The sequence below is a fragment of the Lithobates pipiens genome, unplaced genomic scaffold (assembly GCF_037356315.1).
Source record: "Lithobates pipiens isolate NorthernLeopardFrog02 unplaced genomic scaffold, aLitPip1_a1.2 Scaffold_1, whole genome shotgun sequence".
Lineage (NCBI taxonomy): Eukaryota > Metazoa > Chordata > Amphibia > Anura > Ranidae > Lithobates > Lithobates pipiens.
In genome coordinates this window covers 168,494,470-168,519,637 of record NW_027507685.1, presented here as the reverse complement: position 1 = coordinate 168,519,637, position 25,168 = coordinate 168,494,470, and the positions used below count along the sequence as shown (strand labels likewise).

Sequence of the window (25,168 nt, the reverse complement as noted above, 5' to 3'; positions counted from 1 at the left end):
CCTGGCTCCTGCATCATTGGATTTGAGTGACAGCAGCGGGAGCCAATGGCTGCAGTGCTATCAATCTATCCAATCAAGACCCCAGACATCGGCAGGAGCTGTGGTGCTCATCCTTGTCACTGGAAAGACCTGGTTCAGGTAAGTAAAAAGGGGGCTCTGGGGGGCTGCTGTATCATAGCAGGTATTTCTCCTTAATGCATAGAATGCATTAAGGTGAAAAACCCTGAGGTTTACAGCCCCTTTAACCTCCCTGGCGGTATGATTCAGTCTGGAATAAGGTGCTGAAAGCGGTACAATTATTTTGCATGGAAATCTGGCTTTTATTTTGTAGTCCTGTAATTCTTAGGAATAACGCTCTGAAATCTCTTCAAACCAGAGTCTAGCGGACATCCCGGGTATGATAAAGTTTATAATATAATAAAGAATAATAAAAATGATTCAATAATGTAATCAAATCCAAAAAAAAATGAAAAAGGGACATGTTTTGGTTGCTATGGACAATCTCCAAATTACAAGCAGTAAAAAACAGTATTTATAATATAAAAGTGCATGCAGGGCATTGCACAAACCACTAGGGACAAAGGGGGTGTGTATTTTTTACTACAGCACTGTAATCTGTAAGATTACAGTGCTGTGTGTGTTTTGTGTGTTTTTACATTTTTGAATTTGCCGCCGTTCTCCGCTCCCGTGCGTCGTAACGTCGCAGGGAACGGAGCTCGGCGGCATTCGGCACTGTAAATCGAGCGCAGGACGGCTCGATCACACAGCGCGGCGGACATCGCTGGATCCAGGGGACAAGGTAAGTAACGTTACCTGTGTCCTCCCCTGCATCGAGCGGTGCAAGCCCGAGTCTGGCTCGGGGTTACCGCTATTGTAATGAAATTCCCAACCCGAGCCAGACTCGGGATTACCGCTGAGGAGGTTAATACTTGCAGTAAATGTGGGCTTAGTCATGCTAATTAAAATTGTCCTGCTGCTGCCAATTTTACATTGCTTTATTATCTGTGCTCTGTCAATTCTTGAAGTAAAACACCTGTCTGTACTTTGTGTGTCTAGCACATTTTGGTCCGTTCTCCATTAGTAATATTCCCCGATGCTGGACACATTTACACAGCTATATCATGGGCAGTATCTAAATTCTGGTGGTAAAACCCTACCCGTGCTCTTTGTTTCTAGTAAATTTGGGCCTAGTGTTGCTCTGTAAAATTGTCATACTTCCAGTTTTTCACTGCTGTAACATCTGCAGTTTCTTTAATTCGTAGTGTTGTACGTCACCGCTTTCTTGATGGTCGAAAGTTCAGAGAACTTTTGTGTGACCATGTGTATGCAAGCCAAGCTTGAGCAGAATTCTGTCAGAAAAATCTTGAATGGTTTTTCCAACGTGAATGGAAATCTTGAATGGAAATTCTGCTTGTGTGTATAGGGCAATATTTTCAATTTAAAAATTGATCAGCAGCAGAATACTTTTGCATCAGCAAGAATAGGGACAGCTTTGGTGAGCAATTAAATAATTTCTGTCCACTGGTCAAAGTGGACCTATTACCACTTTGTGAAAAGGTATGTGTTGCTGATTAAAGTGTTACTAAACCCACGAACGTAAAATCAGTCTGTAAATACAGTAAATCATGCTTGTTGAACTGTGGAACCTAAGGGGTTGATCCTCTGCATTGTGTAAAAAGGCTGTTTGATCCTGTCTTGTCTGATCCTCCCCTTTTTCCCCCTTTGGCCCTGTCATCAGCAGAGGGCCAATCAGCACTGTCTAGACAAAGGATAAGGGGGAGAATTAAAACTCCTCCTACAAGCTTTAACAAATGCTTGGCCGGACACTGATAGAAGAACTAATACAGGTTGCCCCAAGGGAATGTATGGGCAGAAGGAATAGCAAGATTCCCAAAACAGAAAAATGATATTGCATAACCAGATATATAAAAATATGAAAAAAAAGTTTATTACAATACTGAATATACAAAAAATGAATAACACATCTGAAGAAGATTTATATAAAATAGAACACAAAATATAGCAGCTTCCAAAAATATAGGGACAAACGACTCTAACTGACACAAGGTCAGATCTAGATAGTAATCCCAACAGATCCCAACATGTTTTGGAAAATAAAGCCACAAGGCTGAATTGCTGCTGTATCCCATATGCTTCCTCAGGGGTGTTACGTACAGCCTTGAAATATCAGAATACACACTGTACAGAGAATCACACCTTCCAAGGGGATGTGATACAGAATACAATTTGGTACAGCTTTTTATAAGAAAATTATAACATCACGGTGTATGGCGGGCACAGGCCCAAATCACAAAATACACAATACATTCCTGAATAATCTCCCCCACACCACACTGGTCACACTGACCCAACCGCAATAACAAGTAAAAGGTCAGTTTGACCAAATAAAGATGAATTAAGTCTGGAGAGAAATTATATTATAAACAGGGACTTTCCATTTCAACATCATTTCTGGGAATATTATCTTTTATTATTTCATTGGCAGGACATTTCATGTCATCCAGAGAGCAAAAGACACAATCAATATCTGTTTTGCAATACTTAACAAATACCAACAGAATTCAGAAACATTTTGCTAAGAAATACATTTTTATATTGAAGGGGAACTCTGAGTAGTATACAGATATGGGCTTCATATATTTTTATATCTTTACAGGGGTTTATACGGTAGCATATTAATATTGTTCTATTAGAAAATATAAATATCAGTACAATAAAGCAGAAAATTGCAAAAAATATATATATCCAAATATAGCAAGATGTTTGGGAAACTAAGCCAATTATGTAATAAGCACGGCTTGGGCAAAAAATTCCAACCGAAGTGAGCAGCAAGTCAGTGCATACAAGGATGGCCAAAGAGAGCTACTGGAAGCAAATGCCTGCCAAAAGAGAGTGGTAGAATATGTACTAAGCCTCAGGTGGTCTCATCAAACAATATCAATGCCAATTTCTAAAGTTATATATAGATATATATAGTGAAAAAATAAGAGGGTGTCAACAAGTAAGCGCACGGCCGAACAACAAGAGTGTCACCATGTGCTAAAGTGACATCTATATGCAGCGTTAAATGTAAACACATGCACACAAAGAGAGAAGAAAGTAATGAAAGATAAGGATTCCTACCTCAGACCATAGAGCACCAGTGCAGCTCATTCAGACAGGAACTGTATCCCAGCTGTGCAGCAAGTGTGTCTGTAGACCTTACCTGATTAAATAGCAACTAAGCATAGGGGAGAAAAAAAAGAAGAGCCTATCAGCGGCTCATACTCAGATTAGAACACCTGTGCTTGATGATTGAAGGCGGTGTTAACGGGTGGACCGACATAGAGCAGTCCGCACGAACACCTGTCATGTCAGCAGCCCAAAGGTACCCGCGAGGGGCCCTCTAATTTTCACAACCCTATGTCCGCTTGGATGGTGGGGCTACCACCTCCACTCATGGCGCAGGCGCCGTTCAGCTTCGGAGATTTTCCGAAGCTTCTTCTGCCCCGTACTGCGCATTCGCAGTACGGGGCGGACACTATGATGGCAGGACACTATCTGCCAGAACACCGGGATGGACTGAAAAGCCACACTACCAAGGGGGGAATATCTGCTCAGTTAGTATTTAGCAGTTTATTTTTACAAAATTGATTTCATTTCCATGTTCTGTGTACTGTGGGGGACCAGATATAGTGAATGCTGGGTCCTGGGTTTAGTAACACTTTAAACAACCTTTTCTTTATTGTACATCACAGGACATATGGGTGATTAAAACTTTGACCAAAGGGTTATGCTTCACCTCCAGGTGATTGGACACTGGCAAAAAGCCGACCTGAAACCCAGCCCTGAATAACCCCTCTCACCCTCAACATGCTTTCAATTTTTTGCTAGTGTACTTAGGTGATAGACATAATTTCTTTGAAAAAAAACAGTTTTTCACTGCTACAAGCCTGTTTGTTGTGTTTTGGCTCTTAAAACTAAATTCAGCAGCAGCTATGCAGAGCAGTTGCCACCTGGCCTTATTGTGCCATGAGGGACGTACTCAGACCACACAGAAAAGAAGAGCATAAACTGTAATGTTGCTAGCTGGCACTTAACCCCACAGGAAGCACTCAGATTGACATCATGTTGAGAGGCATGTGGGTGGTATACAAGTCCAGTGCTGTAGTACACTGCTGTGGAACGGAGACTCTGGGGAACTGGACTCTGGCATAGGTGAGAATTTTGCTGGGTTCCAATGTGCTGTTGTTGCCACCCTTTGGGACATGGTAGTATGATGACTATGGTTAGGTATCTGCTGACCACTGTTTTTCCTTTCAGAGGAGGAGAGCAGCTTGGTGGTCCATTTACCTGGGTCCCTTTTCCTTTTGTGGATGGGTCCTAGAGTGTGAGTGCACTTGGAAGCAAGCTAGTTCTCTCCCATGCTCCAGATCAACACAGACACACACATACTCCAGTTTTTCACTCCATTGTACAGCATAGGCAGGTGATGAGGAAGCTAGAGAGCAGGAGGTCTTGGGAGGAACGAAGTGGGCGATTAGGTTAGTATTTTGAGACTAGGCTAGTGATGTAGCTGGGGGCAAAATTGTGGATGGCTTTGTGTTAGTATTTTGAATTTAATTCGTTGGGCAAGTGCCAGCCAATGGAGGGATTGGCAGAGAGGGGTAGCAGACACTGTGCGGTTTGTAAGGTGGATGAGTCTGGCAGCAGCATTCATGATGGACTGAAGGGAGGATAGGCTATTTAAAGTTAAGCCAATGAGGAGGGAGTTGCAGTAGTCAAGGCGAGAAATAACCAGGGAGTGAATCAGGAGCTTTGTGGTTTCATTGGTTAGAATGGGACGTAGTTTAGAGATGTTTTGTAGGTTGAGGCGGCAAGCTTTGGAAAGCGATTGGATGTGGGGCCGAAAGGAGAGTTCAGAGTCCAGGATAACACCTAGCACCCTGACATGTGGGGATGGGTGGATGGTTGTGCCATTGTTCTTGACAGAGAAGTCAGGGGAAGATGCTCGTGGGGGAGAAAATATTATAAGTCCGGTTTTGGACAAGTTGAGTTTGAGGAAGTGGTGTGACATCCATACAGATATGTCTGTTAGTAAGTTAGTGATGCCTGAGGAGACTGATGGATTGAGTTGAGGGGTGGAGAGATAGATTTGTGTGTCATCAGCGTAGAAATGATATTGAAAGCCGTGAGTGGCTGACCCAGTGGCTGACCCAGGGAAGAGGTGTAGATTGAAAATAAAAGAGGTCCAAGAACAGAACCTTGAGGGACTCCGACAGAGAAAGGAAGAGGAGTGGAGGAAGTAGAATTGTAAGTGACACTGAAGGTGCGTTGGGATAGGTAGGATGAGAGCCACTGAAGAGCACAGTCACGGAGACCAAGGGAGTAAAGTTTTTTGAGGAGGAGGGGGTGGTCAACCGTGTCAAAGGCAGCTGAAATGTCCAGTAGGGGTACAGAATAGTGTCCATTGGTTTTTGCAGTTAGTAGGTCATTTGTGAGTTTTAAAAGAGCAGTTTCTGTGGAGTGTTGAGGGCGAAATCCAGATTGAAGGGGATCAAGAAGATTATTCTTAATGAGGTGGTCACACGTTCAAGGAGTTTAGAGGAAAAGGGGAGCAAGGAGATAGGGCGTAGGTTGTTAAGATTGGTAGGGTCCAGGGACAGCTTTTTAAGTATGGGGGTGACCAGTGCATGTTTTAGAGCATAGCGAAAAATGCTAGAGGTGAGGGAGAGATTGAAGATGTGAGTTAGAGAGTGTAGGATAGTGTCAGATGGCGACCGTAGTGTTTTAGAGGGAATAGAATCCAGGGGGCAGGTGGTTAGGTGGGCATTAGAAAGGAGTTTAGCAACTTCATCTGTAGTAGCAGTTTTGAATAAGGGGAGTGTTAAGAGTACCTGTTGTAATGGGGTCTTAACTGGGGGAGATACCTTTCATCACGGATTGTATCAATCTTGTTTTTTAAGTGATTAGCAATCTCCTGGGCAGTGAGTGAGTCGGTGGGTGGAGGTGGTGGAGGACAAAGTAGAGAGTTTAAGATAAAGAAGAGTTTACGGGGACTGAATGAGAAGGTGTTAATAAGAGTTGTAAAATAGGTCTGCTTGGCAGTGTGGAGGAAAGAGTAGTATTTTTGGAGGGCAGATTTGTATTGGTTGAAGTCTTTGAGAGACTTGGTCTTGTGCCACAGATGCTCAAGAGCGCGACTACGTTTTTTAAGAATTCTAGTGTCATCTGTTTGCCAGGGTTGTATGGGTCGAGGCCTGATTCTGCATGTAGTGAGGGGAGTGAGCTTATCCAGGGTGGAGGACAGGGATTTATTGTAGATGGAAGTGGCTTGGTTGGGGCAGGACAGAGGAGAGATTCTGTCATAGAAGTGGTCAGCAGCAGAATAGAGGAGAGAAGAGTTGAAGTTGTGAAAGTTTCTACGGGTTATGGTTAGGCGATTGGAGGGAAAGGTGTTGGAAGACAGGGAGAGAGAGAAACTAATAAGGTGATGGTCAGAGAGAGAAAAAGGATTATTTGAGAAGTTGCATGGAGTGCAAAGGTTGGAGAATACAAGGTCAAGGGTGTTGCCATCAGAGTGAGTGGAAGCCTGTACCCATTGCTTCAGGTCAAATGAAAAGGTTAGACTAAGAAGTTTAGAAGTAGCAGGAGTGTTTGTATTAGCAGGGATGTTGAAATCACCGAGAAAGATTGTGGGAATTTTTGAAGAGAGAAAGTAGGGTAGCCAGGCAGAAAACTCATCAAGGAAAGTCTGCTGTGGATTGCTTTGTGCAAATCGCTGAAGTGCAAGAGTAGAAGTGCAACTTATTTAAAGAACCCCATTTATTTGGAAGAACCCCTGTATGTGCAGCCCCCTGTATGTGTTCCCCCGTAAAAAATACCTTGTTTTTATACTGTGTTGGGTGTGGATTGAATCTGGCAATCAATCAATCAGGAGGTAATATTAGGTACACAGCTAGCACAGCAAATCTTTTCACATCACATTCAAATTGCAAGAGGAGCAAAAGGCCAAAATTGTAAAGCTAAGGGAACCCATAATTTAGGTAAGACTTAATAGCTAAATAAACATTGAAATAATGTGGGCATGGCTATAGATTGAGTTGAAACAGCAGTGACAAACAGATTTACCAAATATGCATGTAAGTAGTACAGTCAATGTTCAGTTTAAAGTAGATGGGGGTATAAACACAGGTTTACCAAATATGCATGTGAGCAGTACAATCACTATACTGTACCCTCCTGACCTCCCGTTCTGTGTACAATCATACATAAATACAGGCTGGGAGAGACATTTATGACAAGGAGACAATGTGTACAGAGAGCTGGATAGTTTCAAAGAGGAGTGGGAGCAGTGTGTACATTGAATAGGAGTCAGTGTATATAGGGGGGTCAGTGTGTAGAGAGAACGGGACAGTGTGTATAGGGGGTGAATTACATTTGGGATTATTCCTTTGTTGTGTTTATTTGATGTTCCTAATCAGACTAAAAAGCCATGCCCAATATATAGCATTATTTAACTACACACACTCCTTGTGACAGTGCACATAGCTGCAGCAGGGGAAAAATAAATTCCTTTCTGATCCCCCAGAGAGCAAACAGATATAACTTATTTAGCAATGCATTCAATTTTGAGCTGGCCTGAACTAGTTCTTGAAGACATTTGATTCCACATTTTTATAGCTCTTACTGTAAAGAAGCTCTTTCTATAAAGAAGCCTTTCTTATAACTCTTCTATACTTTACCAGAACACCCAGATCCTTCTCGACCATTGACACCTCCAGTTGTACTCATCCCTAGAATGTATGATGCATGCATACATGCTTTTGGCTCCCAAGTGCATAACTTTACATTTGCAAATTCTACTAGGTGGATTTTCAGGCCTCAGCCAGTGGTTGGAAAGTGCTTCAGGTGGCCCTGTGAGTTTGGGATGTTCTTTTTGGTATTCCTGGGAGCCGACTTTTGCTGTGTTGCACACCCCAAATGGGATTTCTTTTGGATGCTCCATTGGTCTAAGAATTAACCAATTATGTGAATTACAATAAAGACGTTTTTTTTTAATCTAATTCTTGGTAGAACATTGAAGGACACAGGCACCGTCCCTCTGGGTCTGTGATCACTACTGTATTGCTTGGTGCAAAACTGGAGGCCGGTTGAGAACGGGAGGGTTTATGCAGCATTGGGTTTTAGCTTAGCTTTTGCCAGTGCCCAAACAACTGGAAGTTATTTTTTCAAACTAAAAAGCAGAAGGAATGCGGCAGCTGCTTGTAAAACTAGCAATTTGTAAACGAAAAAAAACTAAAAAAAATGTCAATTCTCGTACATTCCAGCAGTATGAGTACTGTTTTGTAATAACATGTACAGTATTAAAGGAGAAGTTCAGCCCAAGCTCATTCGGCTGGGCTTCTCCTATGGGTCACAGGAGTGCAATCTGTTTTGCACTCCTGCGACCCATTTTCAGCAGAAAGCTCTCTGATGACGTCACACAGATCAGTCCAGGCACCGTGTCATCCCATCTCTGGAGGTCTGGATCCACCATGTGCCTGGACTGATGGCTGTCTTAGCCTCGCAGTGAGCCGCTGAGACAGCGGCTCCCCGCCCTTCCATAGCTCAGCGCTCCAGTGAGCGTGGAGGAACAGAGCAGGATAGCTGCTTATTGACAGCAGCTCTCTGCTCGGAGAGCTGTGAGATCCGAGCCATCAGCGGTGTTCAATGGCTCGGTTCTCAGTGCAGAGATGCCGGGGATGCAGCATCGGACCGATGCTGCATGAACCTAGGTAAGTATAATGGGGGAAAAGCCTCATACTTCTCCTTTAACCCCCAAGCTGTATTAAACAGCTCCCATGCTAGTTTACTTATTAGTCCTAGAATTACCATAATTGATTAGCAGGATTCACTTCCTGTACACTTTAAAGGGATTGTATAGGTTTGATTTTTTTTTTTTTTTAAATAACAAACATTTTATACTTACCTCCACTGTGCAGTTCGTTTTGCACAGAGTGGCCCCAATCCTGCTGTTCTGTGGTTCCACGGCGGCTGTCTTGGCTCCTCCCCGCTAAAGCTAACCTCCTCTGGGAAACTCTTTCCCGAGGGGGGTTAGCTTGCGGGCACGCTCCCGTGTCATACAGTTGGCATCCATAGACGCCAACTGTATGACTTGGTCCCACCCCTGGAGGCCACGTCATTGGATGTGATTGACAGCAGCACGAGCCAATGGCTGCGCTGCTATCAATCTATCCAATCAATGGCCAGAATCAGTGGAGAAGAAGACCCCGGGGGGCGGGCACAGCAGATGAACAGGCTCAGCTAAGTAAAACGGGGGGGGGGGGCTGGGGGGCCCATGACAGTAAGGTGTTTTTTCACCTTAATACATAGGATAAATTAAGGTGAAAAAACATGAACCTTTACAACCCCTTTAACCACTTGCCTACTGCCACTTTTAGCCCCTTCCTGCCTAGGCCAATTTTCAGTGCTGTCACACTTTGAAGGAGAATTACGTGGTCATGCAACACTATGCCCAAATAAAATTTTTAGAATTTTATCACAAATAGAGCTTTATTTTGGTGCTATTTAATCACCGCTGGGTTTTTAATTTTTTGCAAAAAAGTAAAAATTTTGCAAAAAATAAACAAATAAAATTTTCTTAGTTTCTGTCATTAAATTTTGTATATAAGTATTTTTTCTTAACTGATGTGTGCTGATCAGGCGGCACTTATGAGCACTAAGGTCGCACTGAAGGGCACTGATAGGCAGCACTGATGGACGGCACTGATGAGCAGGTACTAAAAGGCAGCACTGATTAGTGTCACTGATGGACACTGCTGTCCTGTACTGTAATCAGAGCACTGATGATCAGTGGCCTGATTATCTGTACAGGTCTCCCCTGCGATGAGATGCTGCTGTTCAGCTCTCCTTGCCACACACTTGGACTTGGACACAGCCGATCACATGGGTAAAGAGCCGCGTCATCAGCTTTTTACTGAGATCAGGGTCACGCCATATCCTAGGAACATATAGCGATCGCAGCGGTTCTGGGGCACCGTCATATGATGTCATCCCAGAATGAGAGTGCATCCTGCCCACCGTCATTTTACTATATAGTAGACAGCAAGTGGTTAATTGGTATTCACCTCTACAGCCGGCTATACATGGATTGAAATTCAGCTGGTTCAGCAGAGACTGGCTAAATTTTAATCCATGTATGGGCCGCCTGGTTGTACACAAGTTAATCTATCAATTGCCTTATTTATAACCAGCCTGTTGGATTTTTCTCCAAATGATTAATGCATATCAACCCTAAGCAGATTTGCTTCTCCCTGATCCTGAGTTGCCATCATGTTACTTGGGCTTTCGATGGAAACTACAAGTAGTTTTTTCTTTACATATGGTCCACTGTTTTTGGCATGCATGGCCAACTGTTGTGACGGTTGAGAATGCCCCTCCACCTCTTGAGTGCATGCATAATTGTAAACAAAAAGAGACTGCAGATCAGTAGCAATAAGACACAGCAAAGGATAGAAAGCTGAACTCTGGGATAAGTAAATATTGTATAAATACAAACGGTATGTGTATTCCTCCTTGAATCTTGGTTTGCTTTGTGTATTTATATGTGCAGTAATATAGTGTAAAACGTTGCCTTTGTGCAGGAGCTTGTAATAAGGACTGGTCACTGCTGCTCTCTTTCCTTGTGCCAACTTGGATGTGATATCAGCAGGCCACTGATCTTGTCTCTGCCTCCTCCTGAAGTCTTCTGCAGACAGCCTTGGAGGCTGCCACAGCTCTGCTCTCTGCACAAGCAATGTGCAACTTACTGATGATGTTACTGCTATTTTTACAAGGTAATATCTGGGTTTGTGAAGGAATTTGCTGCACACAAAGCCAATTTACTGTATATCTTTGTCAGTTATTCAGTTGGGGCTGCAGCCATCTGCCTGCTCAGCGGAGATCAGCAGGGAGATTCCCCGCTGAGCAGGAGGACTCCAATGGAGCCCCTCCCATGTGTAAGGGGCCTAAGGGAAAACGTATTTACTATAGTTTATGTATTAATCTATGTTTTTTTATTGTTTTTTGTGCAGGTATTTTATTGAAGACTATATTCTCAGCATAGCGAATGTGCAGGAAAGTGACCAGGCAAATTATATGTGTGTTGTTCATAGTGAACTGGATTCAGTGAGCAGATCTGCTCGTTTAATCATGCTCGGTCAGTATACAAAGACAGTTTCACTTAGATTCAAAATTCTTCTGACTGTGAAGTTGGCATTTATCTCTGTCTAGTTTTGAGATTGAAATAAAGCATTAAGAGAATACAAGGTTTAACAATAGCAATGAATACTGCATACTTGTGAACCTGCGGTCAAGCTGCTTCTGCGGGTTCTGAGATATTAGTAGGAAATAAACACAAGAGACATAGGCGTGTGCACAGGATGTGCCAAGGCACACCCTAATAACTCTGTGTGGCACAGATTCCCCCTGTTTAAACCCCTGATATTTCAGAAAAGCCCCCTAATGGGGCTCCTATAAAGTTTGAAAAAAAAAAACAATTGTAAAAAATAATAAAAATAAACTACTGACACCATCCACTGCCTTACTAACATGCAGGTGTTTGAGCTTTGAGGTGCACACCCTAATGCAGTGATGGCAAACCTCGGCACCCCAGATGTTTTGGAACTACATTTCCCATGATGCTCAACTACACTGCAGAGTGCATGAGCATCATGGGAAATGTAGTTCCAAAACATCTGGGGTGCCAAGGTTCGCCATCACTGCCCTAATGCATAGGCTGTGCACACCTATTGCAAGAGATGATATACAAAATAAGCAAAATAGCTCAAATTCAAACTATATAATGCTCTACATTATTACAGATATACAGTTTTGTGGGGTATAATGGGAAGCTATATGTAAATAGCAAGTGACTGAATTTGTCAAGAGTTTTTATATCCTACAGCAATTGTAATGGGAGATTTAAAATGAGCATACATTCAGATGACAAACCAAAGAAATATGCATAGAAACAAACCACGCACCATGCTGCATTTACATTGTTGCACACACACTGCACTGCTCTAGCTCCAACTGGACTATCAATGACAGATCCCTTTAAATATATAGTATACAGTATATGCAGGTGATAAAATCATGCAGACAATAAAATCCTACAACCTAATGGTAAAAATCATTGGGTAATGAATACTGAATTTTAGCAGTATCAAAGCTCAGTGAGTGGACAGTATGTTTCCAAATGATAAAAAGTATACCGCACTAAATGCTAAAAAAATTACATACAGGTAATAAATGATACACTGGTAACAATTAATAAAATTAATCAAACACTCCCCAGTGAAAAAAAGGTTCATGTGCTAGTTAAACAATATCCAGTGCTGTGACTTGAAAAATAGATGGATGATTCCATGCTTCTTATGTGCTTTAAATAGGGTGCCCCCCTAATAGATGTGCACTCACCCCTGGGAGTGGACCACCTATCGCTAGTTAGGTCAAATGCACATGTAGGGCGACCCCTATGGATATCCTCTGGACCGATGATTGGCAGCGGTGAATGTTCCTCATATAAATGGATATAATAGAAAAAACCTCATTGCTCAGTACCGTTGATAAAGGGCTTTTTATTCCAAAAAATATAAAGGTATTGAACTCACATGTATGAGTACCTAATGTCCTGGCACCCGGAGTGAACAGCAGGTATAAGTAAATCCGTGAAATCCGCCTGGTTGGTTGATGCAGCTGCTGGCTCGGTAAAGGCCTGATTTCCGTACTGAATGTGTAGGCGGAAGTGTGCCACAATAAAATGGGGATAATTATACACAGACGTAAATGCAAACTTCAAAATATAGAACAAAAAATTGCAGAACTTAGGGGCTTATGACCCCGTTCATGGGTTCAGCGGAACTCCAGGAAAAACAACATAAATTGCAAGGAGCAGCCAAAAAATAGGGAACGACACTAAAACCAAAAAATTAAATACACTAGGGACAAAAAAGATTATGCCACAAAAAAGGTTTATAAATGGCAGGAAAATACAAATGGGAAACAGGTGCATAACCCCATAGAAAATAGGAACATCCAAGTAATACAGGAGAGTTTTTCCAGGTCTCAAAACACTAGGAATTCCACTCCAGCACGCCAACTTGCACCATCCCAGAGAGGTAGGAATGATTCTCCTCAATATGCAGTTCCTACACACAACAGGTATGATTCCCTAAAACATGTGCAGTACCGCTTTCCTGACCCCTATAGAGACCCACCGGGCCAATCTAGGCCATAGAAGGGTAGAGATAGAGGAAGAGGTAAAGGGAAATCCACTCCATATTATAATGGGAACCCACAATTGGAAGGAGGGAATGGAAGGAGCCATACAAACCTTACCCTGACACCCCCAATACCATGCCCCATTGGGAACCTCCATACCGGAACCCCCACCAGGATGCAGGCACAGGTGCAGAGGGGAAAAAACTTCACAAAAAGAAAAAGAGAAAATTAGGGGAAGGCGTGTTCAATTTAAATACCATCACACTCACACAGAAGGAGCTATATGTGTTAGATCAAGGTTTAAAATATGCTCCCACAAAAAACCTAGACAAGTTTGAGGTATTTATTGATTTGCAAAAATTTGTCCGAACACTAGGAATTAAAAAATATTTTGCCATGAGGAATAATGGTACTACTACCATGCAACCTCCTAGGTATACCCACAGTGGACTTCGGAATAAGTCCATCTTCAACCCCAGCTCATCAATTTATAGAGGTTTTTAAGAAAATGGTTGAAGCAGAGATTAGGGAAATCCCAATAGCAAAAGGATTTAAAGACAAACATATATGGGAAGGGATCAGGAATATAGAGAAGCAGAGAAATGTGGTAATACGTCTGGCCGATAAAGGTGGGGGTGTGATTGTCCTTGACAAGGATGACTATGATGCAGAAATGCAGAACATCCTTAGTGACAATAGCATATATAAGAAACTTACTAAAAAAAAAAAAAAAAAAAAAAAAAACTTCAGAGAAACCACCAGGTAGACCAATACTGAGTGGGATAAACTCATTGTTCACCAGACTAGGTGAGTACATTGACGTGTACCTCCAACCTCTGGTGAGCAAGAGTCCAAGTTGTCTTAAGGACAGTAAGGATGTTATCAATCATCTACAGCAGATCACAGTTGGCGACAATAGCAAACTGGTAACTATTGATGTAGAATCATTGTACACCAACATCCGGCAACCAGATGCTATCAAAGCAGTCAGGTGGGCTATGAACAAATTTACCAGCCTAAAATACAAGCAAAAACAGTTCATCCTCAGGGGACTCAAACTAGCCATGATGAACAATTTCTTCTGGTACGGTGAGCAGCACTACAATCAGATAAAAGGAGTCTCCATGGGAGACAAATACGCCCTGAGCGTCGCCAATATTTTTCTCAGTAAATGGGAAGATGAGGCAATATATGGTGAACTGTGGCCAGGAGTAAAAAGCTACTATAGGTATATAGATGATATACTGATTGTGTGGGCGGGATCAACTACATCTTTTAACCAATTTATCGACCATATCAATGGAAACGAGTATGAAATCAAGTTCACGGTCAATGTACACGAACAACAGGCTGTCTTTCTGGATTTGCATATATTCAGGGATGGTGACAAACTTTTAACCAAAACCCATTTCAAGAACACTGACAGGAATGGGTACATTCCCATTCAGAGTTGTCACCACCCAAAATGGAAGTCTGCAATCCCAAAGGGACAGTTCATCCGCATATGCAAAAACTGTTCAGCATTCAAGGACTATATAGACCAGACTGATGTGCTTATCCAATGGTTTCTAGACAAAGGTTATGCCCATGATAAACTATTGGATGTGAGAGAATCAATAGGCCGAACAGATAGAGAGGCCCTCCTGGCAAAAAAAGAAAAACAAGAAGCCACAAGAAACATCACTTTTATCATAGGTTTTAATAAACAGTACAAATACCTTGAGAAAATTTTTAAAAAGTATTGGCCTATTTTATAAAAAGACCCCACTTTGAGAGACATTTTACCAAACAGACTCAAGTTCATCCATTGCAGAGCCCCTGGACTTAGAACTAAACTAGTTAAAAATATACCTGCCCCCCCCCCCCCCCCCCCAATCGACACAAAACCACCACACCACCACATTTTAAATCCAATCAGACCCACAAGGAATACCCCATAAAAAGTCTCATCACTTGTAATACCAGGCATATTACCTACGTGCTGGAATGCAAGTGTGGGTTTCAATACGTGGGTCGTACCTCCCGGACTCTGGCTATACGCATTGGAGAACATATTGAAAATATATACGCAATGGTTTCCCAAAACATATAGCATATTAAACCATTTTCTTTCAGCCCATGGTCGGGACCCCTCATCCCTGTCTTTCTACGCTATTGATCACGTGGACAGGCATTGGAGAGGTTAAAATATGATGAAACACATTTCCCAGAATGAATCCAGGTGTATTTTCGAGCTCCAGACTCTTACGCCGCAGGGGTTAAACATTGAGCTGGACCTCAATTGTTTTATTACTAATTATTAGACCCTAATCCCTAAATTGGGGGTTTGCCTTTTTTTCTGGTATTTCTAGTCTTTGGAAGTAAATAATTTTTAATTCTATTTTTCATATATTTTTTTTATCGCCATTATCCCGGACTAACATATTTTGGTTAGTTACCATCCATGGCCAGTAGGGGGCCACTCAGTGGGTTGTAATGTAGGAATGACTGTTTCACATCCTTGCCTTCTAATGGAATAATGTGCACAGATCATCAGTATAGATGCTTACCACTAGATGTCGCCACACTTATCTCATGGTGGAATATGTATTGTCTATATGGGGATTTTTTCCATTACATTTTAAACTTTTTAATCGTTCTAATGTATTTTAAGATTGCACATTATTAAAATCCATTTTAATTATACTAACAATGTTAAAAGGGCATTTTAATTAGATTGAGAGCAATCCCAAGTTAATAGCAGGGAAAGTAACGCTATTGGCTATGCCAAATCACGTGATTCATGCTGAGGGTATTTATGCCCTCAGTTAAAATGATGGAATTGTAACTTCTTGATGATGGCCAATCTGATAGGCCGAAATGCATAGAGGTTGAGTTACTTTATTGTGACACACTTCCGCCTACACATTCAATACGGAAATCAGGCCTTTACCGAGCCAGCAGCTGCATCAACCAAGCAGGTGGATTTCACGCATTTACTTATACCTGCTGTTCACTCCGGGTGCCAGCACATTAGGCACTCATACATGTGAGTTCAATACCTTTATATTTTTTGGAATAAAAAGCTCTTTATCAATGGTACTGCGCAATGAGGTTTTTTTCTATTATATCTATTTATATGATTCACCGCTGCCAATCATCGGTCTAGAGAATATCCATAGGGGTTGACCTAATTAGCGATAGTTGGTCCACTCCCAGGGGTGAGTGCACATCTATTAGGGGGGCACCCTATTTAAAGCACTTAAGCACTGAATCATACATCTATTATTCAAGTCACAGCACTGGATTGTTTTACTAGCACGAGGACCTTTTTTTCACTGGGGACTGTTTGATTCATTTTATTAATTGTTACCAGTGTATCATTTATTACCTGTATGTCATTTTTTTTTAGCATTTAGTGTGGTATACTTTTTATCATTTATTAATTGTTCACACCAATTCCACACTGCAGCTGCTTTAATTATGTGGTAAAGCAATTCATTTTCTTTATCCATATTAACGCATACATGAGTTTTTTTTTCACTTACTTTCATCCTTTGGCGCTTTGGTTCAGTTTCATATTTTTTCACAGTATGTTTCCAAAGCTTCACAAGTAATTAGCAGTACTGTGCATCAGAGTCCCACGTCTCTTTATTATGTATTTTGTATGTACTTAGCTTTATTGAATGCATTTTCTAGTCTTTTTACAATATACAGTGGGTATAAAAAAGAATCAACCCTTCCCTCTTTAAAATAATTACATTTTGTTGCTTTGCAGCCTAAAATGAAGACAGACACATTTTTTTGTTGTATCCAGCTGTGCACCTTATAACATCTATGTGAAAGATATAACACCATGTCAGAAAAAAATTCAAGATCAGAATGATTGATTTGGAGTTGGAAAAGGGACCACTCCCTCCTAATAATGACTTGTAAACTCAATCAGGTGTAGGTAATCACCTTCTTAATGGCACACAAAGCCATTTGACTTTCAACTGTGATCAGCTGTGGCCATTTTGATTAGCTCTGCATGAAAAGAGCTTTCCTGGAGCATTTCAGTCCCTCATAGTGCTACTGATGCAAACAATCAACTATAAAATGTAAAAAACTGGGGTATATGGCGCTACCTCTTATTTAAAAAACTAACATAACATAATTTTTTAAATAAGAGGTAGTGCCATATACCCCAGTTTTTACATTTTATTTACTGCTGTGGGAACCCCTTGTGGGGACTTCCTTTGTTTTTGGGGGGCTGCAACCTAATATATATATATATATATATATATATATATATATATATATATATATATATATATATATTGAGTTTTTTTCTGGTTCTGTGTGGTTCACACATTGGCGCGGTTTCTTTAATATTTATAAACAATCAACTATGGTTGGCAGGGCACTGTCAAAAGATCTCTGGAATAACGTTGTGGACAGGCACAAGCCAGGAGATGTATTAAAAACATTTTCAAAGGCCTTATCAATGCCTAGAAGCACAGTGAAGTCCATTATTAAGAAATGGAAAGTATTCAATACAACACAGACCCTCTCTGGATTAGGACATTGCTCCAAACTGAATGTAAGAGCCAGGAGGAAACTAGTCAGAGAGGCTACCAGTAGGCCTACAGCAACTCTGAAGCAGTTGCAGGAATTTATGATAAGAAGTTGTCATTGTGTGATACAATATCACAAATTCTCCGCAAATGTGGCTTGTATGGGAAGGTTGCAAGAAAAAATCCACTACTCAAGAAAGACCACATGCAGTCACGACTGAGCTCTGCCAAAACTCACCTTGAAGATTCTGAGGCCACATGGAAAAAGGGGTTATGGTCAGATGAGACAAAAAAAATGTTATTTGGCCTATACAGCAAACAGTATGTCTGGTAGAAATCCAATTCAGATCACCATTCAAATAACACTGCTCCTACAGTAAAGTATGGAGGTGGTAATATCCTGTTATGGGGGTGCTTCTCTGCAGCAGGGACTGGAGCACTTGTCAGGATAGAAGGACATATGGATGGGGCAAAATACCATCAAACTCTGGAGGAAAATCTGCAGCCCTCTGCCAGAAAGTTGTCTGTGGGAAGATTTACCTTCCAACATGACAATGACCCAAAGCACACAGCAACACTGACCACACAGTGGTTGAAGGAGAAAAAGGTGAATGTCCTTGCATGATCTAGTCAGAGCCCAGACTTAAATCCCATTGAAAACCTGGGGAATGACTTGAAGACTGTGGTCCACAAACGGTCATCGTCAAATTGAACTGAACTTGAGCAGTACTGCAAAGATAAGTGGCCAAATATTACAAAGTCGAAATGTGCAAAGTTAGTAGATACATAGCCCAACAGGCTTAAGGCTGTAATTAAAGCAAAAGGTGGTTCAACAAAATATTAACACAAGAGGTGATCCCTTTTTCCAACTGATTCTGTTTTTGATTTTTTGATTTTTTTTTGAATGTTGGTGTTAGAGTGCCTTGAAAAAGTATTCATAACCCTTGAAATTGTCCACATTTTGTCATGCTACAACCAAAGAGTATTTTATTGGGATTGTATGTGATAGACCAACACAAAGTGGCACAGAATGTGAAGTGGAAGAAAAATTATAAATGTTTTTCAAAATGTTTTACAAATAAATATCTGAATAGCGTGCATTTGTTTTCAGCCCCCCCCCCCCCCCCCCTCAAATCAGTACATTGAAGAACCACCTTTCACTGCAATTATAGCTGCAAGTCTTTTTGGGTATGTCTCTACCAGCTTTGCACATCTAGAGTGAGCTTTTTGTCCATTCTTCTTTGCAAAATAGCTCAAGCTTCGTCAGATTGGATGGATAGTGTCTGTGAACAGCGATTTCCAAGTCTTGCCACAGACTCTTAATTGGATTCAGGTCTGAACTTTGCCTGGGCCATTCCAATGCATGAATATGCTTGATCTAAACCATGCCATTTTAGCTCTGGATGTATGTTTGGGGTCATTGTCCTGCTGGAAGGTGAACCTCCGCCCTAGTCTCAAGTCTTTTGCAGACTCTGATGCCATGTACACACGATCGGAATTCCGGCCAGAAAAAGACAGATGAGAGCTTTTCATTAGAAAATGCGACCACGTGTATGCTGCATCGGAATTTAGCAGTCCGATTTTCCGCCAGCCAAAAAAGGATAGCATGTTCTTAATTTTTCCGAGGGAAAAACTTTCTATCAGAAATTCCAATTGTGTGTATGCAACTCCGACATGCCAAAAATCACACATGCTCATATTCAACTACGAGATGGAAGCTATTGGCTACTGGCTATTGAACTTTTTCTAGTCCTGTCGTACGTGTTTACGTCACCGCCTTCTAAACAATCGGAATGTGGTGTGACCGTGTGTAGGCAAGACAGCTTGAGTGGAATTACGTCAGAATTACGTCGGGAAATGCAATCAGAGCTTTTTCCGTCGAGAATTCCGATCGTGTGTACGCGGCATCACAGGTTTTCTTCTAAAATTGCCCTGTATTTGGCTCTATCCATCTTCCAATCAACTCTAACCAGCTTTTCTCTCCCTGCTGAAGAAAAGAATCCCCACAACATGATGCTGCCACCACCATGTTTCACGGTGGGGGTGGTGTGTTCAGGGTGATGTGTAGTGTTAGTTTTCCACCACACATAGTGTTTTTCTTTACGCCCATAAAGTAAAATTTTGGTCTCATCTGACCAGAGCACCTTCTACCACATGTTTGCTGTGTCCCCCACATGGCTTCTCGCAAACTGCAAATGGGACTTCTTATGGCTTTCCTTTAGCAATGGCTTTCCTTTAGCAATGGCTTTCTTCTTGCCACTCTTCCATAAAGGTCAGATTTGTGGAGTGCACGACTAATAGTTGTCCTATGGACAGAGTCTGCCACCTGAGCTGGGGATCTCTGCAGCTCCTCCAGAGTTACCAGGGGCCTCTTGACTGCTTCTCTGATTAATGCTCTCCTCTGCCAGCCTTTCAGTTTGGGAGGACGGCCATGTCTTGGTAAGTTTGCAGTTGTGCCATACTCTTTGCAGTTTCTGATGATGGATTGAACAGTGCTCAGTGAGATGTTCAAAGTTTGGTATATTTTTGTATAACCTAACCCTACTTTGAACTTCTCCACAACTTTATCCCTGACCTGTCTGGTGTGTTCCTTGGCCTTCATGATGCTCTTTGTTCACTAAGGTTCTCTAACAAATCTCGGAGGGCTTCACAGAACAGATGTATTTATACTGAGATTAAATTACACATAGGTGGACTCTATTTACTAATGAAGTGACTTTAGAAGGCAATCGGTTCCACTAGATTTTAGTTATGGGTATCAGAGTAAAGGGGGCTGAATACAAATGCACACCACTCTTTTCAGATATTTATTTGTAAAAAAAAAAATTGAAAACCATTTATCATTTTCCTTCCACTTCACAATTATGTGCCACTTTGTGTTGGTCTATCACATAACATCCCAATAAAATAAATTTGTTTTTGGTTGTAACATGACAAAATGTGGAACATTTCAAGGGGTATGAATACTTTTTCAAGGCACTGTATATCTTTCGTTTCAATGTTTTACATTGCACATTGAGTAAATATAACTGGCTAAACAAAAGCTGTGTCTGTCATGCAACAAAATGTGTTTTTTTTTTTTTTTTTAAAGGGGGTGATTATTTTCTATACCCACTGTATGTATAACTAAACTAATATTATACCTTTATTTTCTGTGTGTACATTTTTTGTATATGTATGTTTCTTACAGTATATACAGTTGTGCTCATAAGTTTACATACCCAGGCAGAATTTTATGATTTCTTGGCCATTTTTCAGAGAATATGAATTATAACACATTTATTATCAATCAATGTGTTTACTCTTTTTAAATCAAAATCACAGCAGAAACTACCCAAATTACCCTGATCAAAAGTTTACATACCCTGGTGATTTTGGCCTGATAACATGCATAAGTTGGAAGAAAAGGGTTTGAATGGCTATTAAAGGTAACGATCCTCACCTGTGATCTGTTTTGCTTGTAATTAGTGTGTGTGTGTATAAAAGGTCAATCAGTTTCTGGACTCCTGACAGACCCTTGCATCTTTCGTCCAGTGCTGCACTGACATTTCTGGATTCTGATTCATGGGGAAAGCAAAAGAATTGTCAAAGGATCTGCAGAAAAGGTAGTTGAATTGTATAAAACAGGAAAGTGATATAAAAAGATATTCTAAGTAATTGAGAGTGCCATTCAGCAGTGTTCAAACTCTAATCAAGAAGTGGAAAATGAAGGGTTCTGTTGAAACCAAACCACAGTCAGGTAGACCAACTAAAATTTCAGCCACAACTGCCTGGAAAATTGTTTGGGATACAAAGAAAACTCCACAAATAACTTCAGGTGAAATACAGGAATCTCTGAAAACATGTGGTGTGGCTGTTTCAAGATGCACAATAAGGAGGCACTTCAAGAAAGATGGGCTGCCTGGTTGAGTCGCCAGATGAAAGCCATTACTACGCAAGTGCCACAAAGTATCCCACTTACAATATGCCAAACAGCACAGAGACAAGCCTCAAACCTTCTGGCACAAATTTGTTTGGCATGATAAGACTGAAATTTAGCTTTTTGGCCACAACCATAAACGCTACATTTGGAGAGGAGTCAATAAGGCCTATGATGAAAGGTACACCATTCCTACTGTGAAAAATGGAGGTGGATCGCTGATGTTTTTCGGATGTGTGAGACACAGTAAATTTGGTCAAAATTGATGGCAAGATGAATGCAGTAGGTTATCAAAAAATACTGGAGGAACATTTGCATTCATCAGCCAGGAAGCTGCGCATGGGACATACTTGGACATTCCAACATGACAATGATCCAAAACACAAGGCCAAGTTGACCTGTCATTGGCTACAGCAGAATAAACTGAAGGTTCTGGAGTGGCCATCCCATTTTGATGACCTCAATATCACTGAGCCACCCTGGGGAGATCTCAAACGTGCAGTTCATGCAAAGTCCAATAATTTACATGAACTGGAGGCTTTTTGCCAAGAGGAATTGGCAGCTTTACCATCTGAGAAGATAAAGAGCCTCATCCACAAATACCACAAAAGACTTTAAGCTGTCATTGATGTTAAAGAGGGCAATACACGGTATTAAGAACTGGAGTATGTAAACTTTTGATCAGGGTCATTTGGGTAGTTTCTGTTGTCATGATGATTTAAAAAGAGTAAACACAGTTGACTGATAATAAATGGCTTCAGCCAACACTAACCATGAGTGAAAGAAAAGTGTTTGTGTTATCATTCAGGTCTAAAGGTATGATCCCACCAACTGCACCTTAATTTTTTGGTGCCTTGCCTGTTCATCCAGGTCGTGAGTTATTAATGGTACTCAGTAAATATTCATTATATCTGTGATCCCCTAAGATCTATTACCTCTTGTCATAAATCATGTTAACTGTATTTTAATATTTTTATATCATTCTTTTAGACTTACCAGAGCCTCCTTACAACTTGGAACTCTCCACATTTCAAGATACAAGTGTGACTTTAAGCTGGACCCCAGGAAAAGATAACAATAGCCCCACTGACGGTAAGGTTTTACACCTTGTAACCTTAATTGATGTGATTTTGAATTGATTTTGGAATCTGCTCTAACAATGAGAAAAATACAAGCAAATATGGGGCATCACTGCAAACGTTAGAGTGAGTGCAATAATTCTTGTGTTAGTCGCCATTCAACGAGCGTGCACAATTTTAAAGCATGTCCCCGCCCATTATGATGTCACAGTCCCAGCATCCTCTGGGACTGTGACATCATAATGGGCGGGGACATCATCCGGTGATGTCCCTATATAAGTCGCCACACGCTGCGTCCCTGCCATTGTTACCGGAGGCAGCGACGAGGCAACATCTCCAGAAGAGAAGAACAGAAGAAGAGAAGAACAGAAGGCAGCGATGACAGAAGACCGGGCCACCGCTTGTAAAAGAGCTAGAAGAAGGCAGGGTGGCCCAGCAAGAAGAACCGAAGAGGGGGACAAGACCCCCAAAGTCGGAAGAAGAGGGCGGCGGCGACGAAGAAGAAAGTCGGGCTCCTCTGCTAATGAAAGAGCTAGCAAAAGAGCAGAAGATAGCGGAGGAGTCCGGCGAGAAGACCCCCGAAGACGGAAGAAGACCCCGGAGCTGTGCAATAAACTATTTTAACCATTGTGTGTTGTGTTTTTTTTTTACTTTTTTCACAGGTGAATGGGTAGGGGTACATTGTACCCCATACTCATTCACATAGGGTGGGGCTCCCGGATTCCGATAAGCCCCCCGCCCGCAGACCCCGACAATCAATGGCTAGGGTTGTCGGGAAGAGGCCCTTGTTCTCATCAACATGGGGACAAGGTGCTTTGGGGTGGGGGGGCCGCACGGCCTCTCGCTCGTCCCCACTCCCTTTCCTGGCCGGCCGGGCTGCGTGCTCAGATAAGGGTCTGATATGGACCTAGGGGGGGGACCCCATGCCGATTTTTTGGCGTAGGGATTCCCCTTTAAGTCCATACCAGGTGACGGGGCCAGCGACGCCTCCTTCGCTGGCCCTGGCTACCTGGAGACGCGCTCAAAATGAGCAGACTTTTCTCCGGGCGGGAAAAGTCCATTCATTTCATAAGTAAGGCAGACTGGCAAACACACGGCTGGATTGTCCACCGAAATGCGAGTCCGGCGGACAGATTGGAGTGCAAAAATACTTTCTTAGTCCGCCGGACTTTTTTTACCCAAAAGTCAGGCGGACTAAGAAAGTATTTTTGCACTCCAATCTGTCCGCCGGACTCGCATTTCGGTGGACAATCCAGCCGTGTGTTTGCCAGTCCCACACACGGTGGAATTGTCCACCGGACTTTTCCACCGGATTGTTTGATCGTGTGTACGAGGCATAAGAGTTTTTGCTGCAGTTAGAAGGTGTCTGGTAAGGGATTTCTTGTATTTGCTTAATGTAAAGGAGTTAATATGAATCAGACATGCAGCTGCATTCAGTATTATCTTTCTATCAGTAATGTGTTTTATCCAGTTTGAGATTTCTTTCCAGTAGTCAAGGATTGGGGGGCAGCTCCACCAGACATGCATAAACAAACCTGTTTCCTTGCCACATCGCCAACAGGAATCTAAAGTTGTGCGGAACCATCTTTTAGCTTTTTGTGGAGTCATGTACCACTGTATAGGAATTGTAAATGAGGTCTCTTGGTATTTTGTGCTCAATAAACATTGTGGGCTCCTTGAGAATACATGCCCATTGGGTGTCACTGATTTTAGTGCCCAGATCAACTTCCCATTTTTCTTTATGTTTTTTTGTCATCAACATGTGTGTTGAACGATTCAACCACGAATAAGCCATCAAAGAGTTTCTAGTGATTTTATCTGGTTTCCACTAAGACAATGGGTGGCTAAGAGTTTTGAGTTGCAGCCTGGGGACTGAAGTGTTCTCTGATTTAGACTCAGAAGAAAATCCGGGTTATTGGCAATTGGCGTCAATGGGCCTGGGATTGAGGCTAGTTTATATTGTGGGGCAAGTCTGGAAGACCTATGCCACCTTTGTTTTTGGGTAGCGTGAGGAGGCGGAAGTTTATCCTAAGTCTTTTATCAGCCCATGGGAACTTTCGTTGTAACTTCAATAGTCTGGAGAAAAAAAAAGTTGGGGATTGGTATTGGTAATGCATTAAAGAAATATAACAGCCTTGGAAGGATAGTCATTTTTAAAACTGCAGCTCTTCCGAACCATGAAAATAATTTGGGGGTCCATTTTTGTAGATCCTTAGTTTTATCATTTAACAAGGGAGTGAAATTAGCTGAGAAAAGAGACTCAATGCTGGGAGTTAATTTAATTCGTAGACATTTGAGAGTGGTCTGTTCCCATTTGAAGTTGTAATTACCTTTTAAGAGATTTAATTTATCAGGGGGTAGGTTAAGGT

At 41.7% G+C, this 25,168-nt stretch overlaps 1 protein-coding gene across 6 annotated transcripts in view; it reads left to right on the top strand.

The window, feature by feature from the left end:
* The window catches only part of L1CAM (L1 cell adhesion molecule), a 671,411-nt gene that overhangs the window by 395,998 nt on the left and 250,245 nt on the right, over positions 1 to 25,168 (top strand). For all 6 annotated transcript variants that reach the window (XM_077478852.1, XM_077478851.1, XM_077478850.1 and 3 more), the window contains 2 exons: positions 11,076 to 11,200; positions 22,711 to 22,812. In XM_077478852.1, coding sequence (XP_077334978.1) covers positions 11,076 to 11,200; positions 22,711 to 22,812 — 227 coding nt within the window. The remainder of the gene's footprint in view (positions 1 to 11,075; positions 11,201 to 22,710; positions 22,813 to 25,168) is intronic.